Source organism: Triticum aestivum, unplaced genomic scaffold, assembly GCF_018294505.1.
Source record: "Triticum aestivum cultivar Chinese Spring unplaced genomic scaffold, IWGSC CS RefSeq v2.1 scaffold58732, whole genome shotgun sequence".
Lineage (NCBI taxonomy): Eukaryota > Viridiplantae > Streptophyta > Magnoliopsida > Poales > Poaceae > Triticum > Triticum aestivum.
Window position 1 is genome coordinate 7,597 of NW_025227761.1, and position 11,620 is coordinate 19,216.

An 11,620-nucleotide genomic window follows, 5' to 3' on the forward strand; every position below is an offset into this window, starting at 1 on the left:
ATGCTATCTCAAGTCAATTTTTTTTATGGTTTCTCGCATGTTGTTGAAAGTATATTTTGCAATACATTTCAATAATATTTAGTTATATGAAAAATGAATATTTGTCGTAATAGTATGAAACTAAAATTAAAAATACTTATGATTTATTGTGTTTGATTATTGTATTGTTGCCAAGCCCAACTACCCGAAGCACAAGCTTTGATCGCGCGGGCCACGATCTGGCATGCCTGAGCACGAACCATAGATCTGGACCTTCCCTGCATGTCCGACCAACACCACAATGCGCGCCCAACCCCGTGCACCGCCGGTACGGACCAAAGAGAAGGGGAGGGGCGTCACCTTATCCCCATGCCAGCCCAACCTCCCACATACGCACCGCCGCCCTGCCTAGCTGAGCCCCAGACGCCTGAGCGAGGCTTAACCCGTCTCTGCCCCTGAGCCGGCCAATTATAAGATTTCCTGCGATACGCGTTCAGTGGGAGGAGACGTTTCCGTTGACTACGAGGCGCCTATGATTTTTTGCTGGAAGCGCAACTACTCGGGTGAGATCCGACGAGCTTCGACGCCGGTCATGTTGCTCGTCCATGGCACTCTCGCCCTTGTGACAGTTAAAATGTTTGGATCGTACGCGTGGGATGCAACCGAGCCGAAAGTTTGGGTCCGCTGGCCGCCCAGTCCCTAGTGCTGGCCTTGTTCACGTGACAATTATCGAGACGCGTACCCACGGTTTCAAGTTTCAGGCCTCATTTGAAGGACTTTTCATAGGAAAAACGTAGGATTGCTCAATCCATAGGATTTACTACTGTGTTGTGGTTTGATTTGCAGGAACAAGTCCGGAGGAATACTGTTGCGATTTTGAGAAACACTGTTGGTTTCCTGTGATTTTGCAGGAAGCGAAACATTGAATCAGACCTCTCTTTTTAAACGAAACCAAATGAAATCACTGAGATGACAGCATGAGAGAAAGCAAATCGATATAAGGTGACAACATTATCAGATAGATATATGGAATTCAAATTCAGAAAGAAGAACAGGCGAGCTTGTCCGCTCTATCGCTGCTCTCACGACAACACACATTAAGTGGACGCACTAACACCGAGGATGTCGCTGCAAAATGAAGCTCGCTCCCTCGGGCCGTCCTGCGACAGGGCGTGCGTCTATCGGCCGCATCATCCTCGTAGGCCGGGAGGTGTGGCGTAGTCGCATGGGACGGACGAGAGTAAATTGCAAAAACCACCACAATTGGGTCGAAGTTTTCAATGCTTTAGAAAAAATCCACCGAAAAACATGCATTTTGGTGGGTGTTTGATGACATTTGCACAATTGTGATGGTTTTTTCGCAATTTACTCAACGAACGATGAGAGACCGAAGCACACCAGTGACATAGTCACAAGCGGATCTTTGTAGAATAAACCGATGCCATAGAAAATCCAAAAATGAAGGGATGCAAAAATTGCGCGAAAGTGGAGGACTTCAAGATCAGAACTACCGACGGAGTGAAATTATTTTTTTTGTTAAGGATGAATGGAGTCAACCATACAATCACCTTTAGACTTCATCGATGCGCCCGCCCCTCGATCTGTCGCTCCGGGATATACCCTGTGATTGCTGGAACCGACGACCACAACAAAAAAATTGCTGGAACCTGCAGACCGATTTTGTTGCAACGTTGATGCAGAGCGGCGACAGCGAGCTGCAACACTTTTTTGTTGCAAGGCGGAGACGACGTGCTGGCACCGGGGCAAGATGACAAGCTGCAACCACGTCCTCTGGTTTTTTGGCTGCAAGCGCGGCCGCTCGGGAGCAAGAGCGGCGAGGGGCAGAGATCCGGTGAGCTTCGACGCCGGTCATGTCGCTCGTCCGTGGCGCTCTCGTCCATGTGCGCGTTCGCGCAACTTCAGGGGCAAAAGAAAACAGAAACGGTGCGGTGGGGACAAAAGGGGCCCCGATGCGACGGAACGCGTCGAATGCGTGGGGTGCGAATGAGCCCAAAGTTTGCGCTGGAAAACAGGATTCCTTTATTCCACATGAGAGAAACCAAATCGATGTAAGATGACAACAACATCATCATCAGACAGACATGGAATTCAAATTCAGAACGACTTGATGAGCGCGACCAAATCGCTGAGGTGCGTGTGGGACGATCCAAGCTCGTTGATGCCATCCTCCGCGGCCATCTTCAGCCCCTTCATCCTCTCCCTGATCTCCCGCCCCTCTCCGCTCTCCATCATCCTCCCAATGGCGGCCTTGATACTCCCTCTCTCCAGCCGGTGCGTGCCGTCGACCTCCACGCCCACCTTCCATACGTCGGCCACGTACCTGGCGTTGCCGTACTGGTCGCCGTGCAGCGGGTGGCAGATCATCGGCACGCCCTCCGAGATCGCCTCCACCGTCGAGTTCCAGCCGCTGTGCGTGAAGAAGGCGCCCACCGCCGGGTGCGCCAGCACCTCCTCCTGCGGCGCCCAGCTCACGATCTTGCCGCGCCCGCGCAGCTCCTCCCCGAGCCCGTCGGGCAGCTCGCCGGACTCGAACCCGCGGATGAGCTTGGGCCGGACGACCCACACGAACGGCCGCTTGCTCAGGGCCAGCCCCCACGCCAGCTCCACGAACTCGTGCGGGTCCATGGCGGCCAGGCTCCCGAAGCTCACGTAGAGCACGCTGCCGGGCTCCTGCGTGTCGAGCCAGCCGAGGCATCCGCGGTCTGCCTGCGTCTCGCCCAGGCTGGTGGACTTGGCCGACGGCGCCAGTTTGTGGAGAGGGGCGACGGCGAACACCGGGACCGACAGGTCCTCGCGGATCTGCTCCAGGTTGGCGGCCTCGATGGCGCCCAGGGTGTTGATTATGAGGCCCGAGGACTGCCGCGCCCCGGCGACGGTGTGCCGGAGCAGCTCGGCGAAGTCCTCGAGGCGGCTCGTGTCGTGCCGCAGCAGATCCTTCACAAGGTACGGCGGCAGCTCCTCCACTGGGTCGTCCTTGCGCGCGTCTGCACAGATCCAGATCGAGCAAATGGTCTCAGCTTGACCGGTAATGAATCCAAGAATTTGTTTGCTGGTCTAAAAACACGGCGAATAAATGAAGGGAAATTAAGCGAATGCATCACCTTGCACGGGCAAATAGGCCTTGTCAATCAAGGTCTGGTACGCCATGTAGACCCGGAAGATGGCGGCGCTGGCGGTCATGATGCCGAGCGCCGGCACGCCGAGCTCCCTGGCCACGGCCTGCGCCGAGTACCACACGACGTCGGTGATGACGCAGAGGACGCCGCCGTCCTCCGCCGCCTCCTCGGCTAGCAGCGCGGCCAGCCGGTCCCTGAACGGGGCCTCGGAGGCGTCGTTCATGGCCATGCCCATCCTGGCGATGTCCTCGGACGCCACCAGCTCCGGGGGCACCTCCACGGGCAGGGACACGAAGCGGTAGTCCGCGGGGTAGTCGGCCGGGTCCGGCACCCGCTGCTCGGTGTGGAACACGGTGACCGCGAGGCCGCGGGCGTGCAGCGCGCCCGCGAGGCGGAGCACCGGGTTGAAGTGGCCGAGGAACGGGAACGGGAAGAACACCACGCGGCGGCGGCCGGCTCCGGCCATGGCTGCCGTCGACGCCGTCTCTAGCTCTCTCGACGTGCAGCGGGCGGAAGGCTTGTTCTGAGACTGATGAAACAGCCAGAAATGGAGGAGAGGACTTTATTATCGCTCGCGGGGAGTGCGGACGCGCGACGAGACCACGCGAGCTGGCGTTGTCGGCTGGTCAGGCTGCGTGGGCCGTGGGGGGCTACCCTATCTATCACCATGTGGCCTATCATCATGGGGCAGCATGATCATTGGGTCACAGAATCTCACGCTTGCCACGGGATGAATTAAGATGATTATCTGATGAATCTCTCAAGGAATTACGAAGAACATCTGAAGTAAAAAATATACATCCAGGTCCGTAGACTACCTAGCGATGACTACAAGCACTGAAGCGAGCCGAAGACGCGTCGCCGTCATCGCCCCTTCTTGATCGGAGCCGGACAAACCTTGATGTAGTAGATAGTCGGGAATTCATCGTGCTAAGGGCAACCGTTACCGATGAAAAAAGCGTAGATTAGAAGAATCTAACCTGTAAGGGCATGTCCATTACCGTCCCACAAACCTCCCGCGATCGTCGGGACCGCGGAAGCCATCCAACACGGGACTGTATCGGTCTGCGTCGCTGTCCAGACATCATTTCTTTCGCAAACCGGAGACAAAACGTTGAGGGGCTTTGTGGGAGTCCAGACACGAGAAACGTCGCTATCTACCCCTTGCCCACCCAAAAGAAAGGCAGGCCCGTGCTTTTGTAGCATCACACACTGTTTCCCGCACCAAAATCCTTCACTTTTCTTATTCCATTCCCCGCTGCTATCCGCCCACTTCCCGCTCTTTTCTCCCACCCTCTTCTTCCTTCCGCCGCCGACGCATGGAACTGATGGAGATGGAGCCGGCGGTGGTGCTGGAGGATCTGAGCATCACGCTCGCCCGAAAGATCATCTCCGCGACAAACATGGGAGAACGACATCCAAACCTAGTCTGTATTTGTCCGTTTGTGAATTTACATTCAAATGCACGCCAACGGATATTGAAGGAAATCTACGGGCTACCGTTGAAGATGCCCTGAACACACACGCCCGCCAACAAAGTCAGTGTCATGCAACGGGTGTGGACGTACGTGTGACACGACTTGTTGAATGGGGCGTATACTCCATATCGTTGCAAGGAGTACCACACACGCCTGCATGCCATCCTTTTTCTTAATATATATTCTAGTGACCCCGCAAAAAGAAAACATTCTAGTAGCAATATTGAAGCGTGGATCGTCACGACTGACGACGCCATACAGGAGTGGACAGATAAGATCTCGATCGGTGACGTGGTCCAGAGCCAGCGACAGAGCCCATGATTTTTAGAAAAAGAATTAAAAAAATCAGGAATTCCTGCGTCTTAGGAACCACCCAGAAGAATCAGGGCAGGGGGTACGTGTCCAGTACAACAACACACAGGACCCCCAAAACAAAAACAAATTGCACTCGGGCCCTCCGGACCCTGCACGCCGGAACTCGCCGTGCTGTAAAGCAGCAGCCTGAAAACGAAACCACGATCCATGGTCCATGGAAGCGACATCACAATGAACCTTTTTAGAGCAACTCCAATTGCGCAACCCATTTTACTCGTGGGCGTTTGATTGGGTTGTCGTGGATAAAAAAGTCGGTCCAACGCGTGAATTTAAACGGGTGCGCGTCCGTTTTTTATCCGCCTGCCGATCCGTTTCCGGTTCATTTTTAAGCCGGATTTGCGTTGGAGCGGACATGAGACGGACGCGCGCGCGCTCGCCTTCTCCTCTCCCCTGGTCGATGGCAGCCTTCATCATTTTCCTCCATTTCCCCCAAAAAAACCTTCCGCCCGCGCGCGCTCCTGCCACCCGCCATGAACGATGACCTCGACGCCGTCGTCGGCCTCGCCTCCCTCGCCTCGTCCGGCATGACGACCGCCCCATCCGGCAAAGGCAAGCCTCGCGCCCCCCGCAAGACCGCCGGCGCGCCCAAGCCGAAGAAGAGGCTGACGCCCGAACAGTCGGCAAGGGAGTCGGCGAAGAGGAAGGACCGGAGGCACACGGCGGGCGCGAGGGACGAAGCCATCGCAACGGTCGCCGCCGCCGCGCAGCAAGAGGTCACCAACGCCCTCGTCGCGGCGACAACGTGGGAGGCGCTATATATGCTAGGGTTAAACCCTAGCCAGCACGGCCTCGCCAACGCCGCCGTGGCCATGGCCCCACGCGGCGGCGACGCAGCCGATACCCGGCTTCCACGTCTACCCGCAGGCCTTCTGCCTCTTCGGGGAGTGCTCGTCTGAGGTGAGCGTGGTGGCACCTTCCATGCCCGCGCCCGCGCCCATCGACCTCAACGCCACACTGGTGGCCGGTGCTCGTCATCCGGAGGCGCGAGGAAACGCGCGCAACACATGCCAGTCGACGTGCTGTCGGGCGCGCACAACCTATTCGACTGAATGCCGGCCTCCGGCGACGACGACTACATGCAGAACATCATCTTCGAGGGTGGTGCGCCGGCCGCTGGCGGTGGCTCCGGGGCTGGCTACGATCCGACGAGACACAAAGCCAGGACAACCAAGGGTCGTTCACGACGTCCACCTTTGATCAAGATCAGGTGGCCTTCATGCATGATCAGGTCGGCCTGGACCTGGACGGCTTCCCCCTCGACCACGACTTTTCAGAGGACTACGGGCAAGAGGAAGAGGATGAGTGCGACATCGAATGGGGGGTCCTTTGTTCGAGGACGAGCTCGCCAACCAAACCGGCGGGGCGAAGCCGAAGCGCAAGAGCAAGCGGACCAAGGCATACATGGCGGTGGAGGACAAACTCCTTTGTGAGTGTTGGAGGGACATGGGCAAGACCCCAAGACCGGCGCCAAACAAAAGGCATCAACCTTTTGGATTCGTGTCCACTGGGAGTTCCATGAGGGCATGATCAATGGCCGCGAGCCTTTTTTAAAATTACGTGCGGACATTAAATGGGTCGGCGCATTGTGCGGACTGCCGATTCAAATCTCAAAAGGGGCGGACGCCGAGCGGGCGACCGACTCAAACGGATAAAAGGCGGACAAAAGCGCCGTCCGTTTGAGTCGCCCCATTGGAATTGCTCTTACAACCCAGTGGTAAAAAAAATCTCCTGACAAAATGATACCAGAAACATGGTCTGAAATTTGTGAATTTTACAGTTCAGAGAAAATATGGATTGTTTGCTTGAGTTCCAGGCCAACTTCCCTCGCCTGATGTTTTCAGCGGCTCTCTGGACACGATGGACAGTCGACCAGACACTTCCTTTAGTTATCAGTCAGATCTCAGTGACAATACAGGTAGCTGGGGGTACTACAAATGGTGGTTAGTATAGCTTGAAATGACCAAAATAATTGGGGAATTTGGTGAGCTCCATGATTATGTATGGCACCTGCTCAACTAATTTGCAGGACTTGTACAGCATTGGGCCTTACAACTTCATGTTGTTCAGCATGGCGCCGATCGTGTGCTACCTGAATTTTCCGCTGGAGCTTCCACATAGCAGGAGTGATCTTGATAAGTGACTAGTTATAGTAACGCCGTCGTCAAGTGCTACTATATACTGCTGAACAACAGCTTGGCCGAGGATAGGTGGGCGCTGCAGGATGCGTCGACCATGCGTCGAACATTGTGGCACCAAATCGCGCATTCTTTCAGTTAACAGCTGTGTAGAATGATGCAGAAAATCATAATAATAGCCTTAAAGTGTGTCCTGTTATATGCTCCTACTTGTTTCTCTTATAATGTACCACCACATGTTGTAAACTTGCTAGATTATATGGATAGTACTGATAGGATCAGACAAAAAAAGATTGTAGCCTCTACTGTAACTGTCAGCTGCAAATTTCTGAGGCACAAGAACCATCACGAAGACATGAACAATCACAGCCAGAAAACCTACAGCACAAGAATCATTTCCAAGATGATATCATTAACCAAACATAACGTCCAAGCACAGAACTTAATTAACGAGATCTGAGAAATGGAGATAAAGTATGATCACATCCGTTGCAAATTTTGAACTAGCTAGCAGACGACACATAATTCGGAATCACATCACATGTCGCCACTTCACCTTCAGCCATCCACATCAACGAGCCCAGCCGAGTTCAGAATCACATCAAACAGAGCCGAAAGCCCAAATAAATTCACCAAATGCCTGTAGAAACATGGTCTGAAAACATGACACTACGAACATGGTCTGAACTTTGTGAATTTTTCAGTCCAGACAAAGATGGATTGTTTGCTGTACACGAGACTGTCAAATTCACCTGATGCTGACATGATGTCTTAATCAGTTTTTTGTACAAGATAGACTGTCAGGGAAACTCTTCCTTCAGTTGCCAGACACATGTAGGGGACATCACAGGTAACTGGGGGTAGTAAGTACAAATGATGGTTACTATTATAACTTGAAATGACCAAAATAATTGACGAATTTGGCGAACTCCATGATGTATGGCATCTGCTCAACTATTTGCAGAACTTGCACAGCATTGGGCTCGCAACTTCATGGCTTCTTGGTGTTCGACATGGCGACAGTCGGATTTGTAGCTAATTTGTTGGTGAATAGTGCAGAATCCATGGTTATTTGCTGCTAAAATCTTTTTTTTTCTATGGTTTGGCCCTCCCTAACCTGTTTTAACAGCTCTCTGCCCCCTTGATTCGGTTTTTCTGGCTCCGCTACTGATTATGGTTGTGTGACAAGTTAAAATAGTGTGGCTGTCTACTACGTACGTTAAACTGCTGATAACTTGGCCGACGATGGGTGGACGCTGCAGGATGCATCGATCGTGTTGGTCAACAAAAATTCCGTTATGCTTGAGATGTTCAGGCATCCAGAAGCTCATGGTAAGCTCTCTCTCGAATCATTTCTGCCATCCAGTGAGTACATTAGTCGTTTCGGCTCGTTGCCATATCTGAAAATACAAGTGTCAAGTTCTACTGAAACTGGTTGGGTGATGATTTCAGGGCTGAAGTATGGCACCAAGGCTTGCTCCGGATAGGGAATTTATCCGGTGCACCCACACTTGTGGTGCTACCGGTGCACCGGATGTCAATGTAGGTTGTCACAAAATTTGAAGTGAAAATTCGCAACATAACTCGAAAAACAAAAATGACAAATTCAGCATTGGATAGTACATACCATAACTTGGGCTTTAGATTTGGCCCATTATCACACTGATGCCAAATTTATCATTTTTGTATCTCAAAAAATATTTTAAATTTTTATATAAAATTTTGTGACATCATACATTGATGTTGCTTTAACGGGCTAGATTTTTTTCCCAGATTTTTTAAAATATTTTATGGCATCCGGTGCACCGGTAGCACCACAAGTACGGGTGCACCGGATACATTCCCACCTTGCAAGTACCAGAAGGATTTTCAGCGACGTGCACAGCACAGTGCAGGAGGTTTTTGAAGCGGCGTGCACAAGTTTAGTCAGAGATAGTGTTGCCGACACCAAGTTACACATTCTTTCAGTTAATAGCTGTGTACAATAATGCAGAAAATAATAACCTTAGAGTAAGTTTGTCCTTTTATTTATATACTCGTTTCACTTATAATGTACCGCTGCATGCTGTAAACTTGTTAGATTAAATGGATAGTACTGAAATGATCAGACAAAAATTCTAGTATCTACTATAGTTGTCAACTGCAAGTTTCTGAACCATCATGAAGATATGAACATAGCATCCAAGAACAGAACATAGCATGCAAGTTTCTGAACCATCACAACCAAAAACAAAATACAGCTCAAGAATCATTCCCAGATGATATCATTAACCAAACATAGCATCCAAGAACAGAACTTCATTAACAATGGCTGAGAAATAGAGATGAAGTAGACCACTTCTATTGCAAAATTCCAACTAGCAGATGACGCATAAGTCAGAATCACATCACATGTCTCCACTTCACCTTCAACTAATCCATATCAACCAACCCAACCATGGTTCAGAATCACAATAAACAGAGCCGGAAGCCCAAATGAGTCAACCGAATCCCTGTACAAACGTGCAAGAAAACTGAACCACAGAGCGACCAAAGAAAAATAACAGAGCACCCAAGCAAAATCAAGAAGCCCATGAATAGTTATACACTTGTTTCTCTTATACTGTACCACTGCAAACTTGTTTGATCAAATGGATAGTACTGAAAGGATCAGACGAAAAATGTACTCTCTACTGTAATTATCAACTGCAAGTTTCTGATCTACAAGAACCATCGTGAAGACATGAACATTCACAACCAGAAAACCTGCAACACAAGAATCATTTCCAAGATGATATCATTAACCAAACATAACATCCAAGCACAGAACTTAATTAACAAGATCTGAGAAATGGAGATAAAGTAGGATCACGCCCATTGCAAATTTTGAACTAGCTAGCAGACGACACATAATTCAGAATCACATCACCTGCCGTGACTTCACCTTCAGCTATCAACTAACAAGTACCCAACCATAGTTCAGAATCACATCAGACAGAGGCTAAAACTGAAATGAGTTAACCAAGTGCATGTACAAACGTACAAAGAAACTGAATCACACGGCGACCAAAGAAAAATAACAGAGTGCCCCAGCAAAATCAAGAAGCCCGTGGGACACAGCATATCTTCTAATTCAATCACTGCAACAACTGGTAGGTGTGACAAGAACCACGGAGCAATTTACAAGCAAAATTAAATTCATTCGAGCATCAGATCGATAATACTGAACTTTCCATTGCCATTTCATTCGAGCATCACGATGTATGGGACCAGAGGAAAAATCATATAAACACCGACAAACAGAAGCACCCGACAGGCACACACACATCCAGATCACATGACAAGAACAGCTACTACCCAGCATCACCGGCGACCACGACGAACCTAGGCGCGCTCCCCGCGGATGCGGCGGGCGAGCTGGATGTCCTTGGGCATGATGGTGACGCGCTTGGCGTGGATGGCGCACAGGTTGGTGTCCTCGAAGAGCCCGACGAGGTACGCCTCGGCGGCCTCCTGCAGGGCGGAGACGGCGGAGGACTGGAAGCGGAGGTCGGTCTTGAAGTCCTGCGCGATCTCCCGGACGAGGCGCTGGAAGGGGAGCTTGCGGATGAGCAGCTCCGTGCTCTTCTGGTACTTGCGGATCTCCCGGAGCGCGACGGTGCCGGGGCGGAAACGGTGGGGCTTCTTGACGCCGCCGGTGGCCGGGGCTGACTTGCGCGCCGCCTTGGTGGCCAGCTGCTTCCGCGGCGCCTTGCCGCCGGTGGACTTGCGCGCCGTCTGCTTGGTGCGGGCCATTGGGATGGAGGGGCTGGGGATCTGGCTGCTGCTGCGCTGTGGTGATCGGAGATTGGGATTTCACTTGGCGGTGGTGGATTTGGTGGAGGGATGGAGGTGGGTTTTAAAGGGGATCGAGGATTTGGGTTTGGTGCTTCGCGCCGTCGCGCGCGGTAATTTGGGGCTCCGGATTTCGGCCAGGCGGGCTGGGCGGAGGAGGGTGGAATCTGCCCCGTTGGATCGAAGCCAAATGGAGGGTGGCGATTTGGGTTTTGTGGCGTCACGCGGATCGCGATCCGTGTGCTCTATGGGCGATGCCGTGGACTGGTGGATGAGCTCTCTTCTATCTTTTTCTTTGAAATCGGATGAGTTATTTTTTGGCACACTGGTGAACGAGTTTTCTTTTCTGGCATTTCAAATGTACTGCTGCTAGCAATATACTACTAGTAGAGCAAATGCATATTTACTCAAAAAAAAATCAAAATGCATATTTGCCCAAAAAAAGCAAAATGCATATTTACCCAAAAAAAGGCAAAATGCATATTTGTCCTAATTTCCGGTGGATGTGTTCAAAACGGTCCTCAAACATAATAACTACATCGTATACAGTCCCGTTATTGAAAATACAGTGTCAACATAATCAGGGGCGGAGCTAGGATTGGGCCAAAGCCCCGGGCCCCAGGCCTGCTACAGTGTGCTACAGTGTCGCTGCAGTGCAAAAGATGCTACAACCCCCGAAGCAAATCTTCTCTCCACGCCACAG

The 11,620-nt window shown here is 51.5% G+C and overlaps 2 protein-coding genes across 2 annotated transcripts; both read right to left on the minus strand.

Moving 5' to 3' along the window:
- Nucleotides 1-1,995: 1,995 nt before the first annotated feature.
- LOC123172831 (DIMBOA UDP-glucosyltransferase BX8-like) lies at nt 1,996-3,719 on the minus strand. The gene is made up of 2 exons (XM_044589735.1): nt 3,102-3,719; nt 1,996-2,984 (listed from the first exon to the last, which is right to left on the minus strand). Exons 1-2 carry the CDS (start codon nt 3,580-3,582, stop codon nt 2,095-2,097), a joined length of 1,371 nt encoding a protein of 456 aa, XP_044445670.1. The 5' UTR covers nt 3,583-3,719; the 3' UTR covers nt 1,996-2,094.
- A 6,576-nt stretch (nt 3,720-10,295) lies between these two features.
- Nucleotides 10,296-10,965, minus strand: LOC123172832 (histone H3.2). The gene has a single exon (XM_044589736.1). The coding sequence runs from the start codon at nt 10,876-10,878 to the stop codon at nt 10,468-10,470; it is 411 nt and encodes a 136-aa protein (XP_044445671.1). The 5' UTR covers nt 10,879-10,965; the 3' UTR covers nt 10,296-10,467.
- Nucleotides 10,966-11,620: the final 655 nt, after the last annotated feature.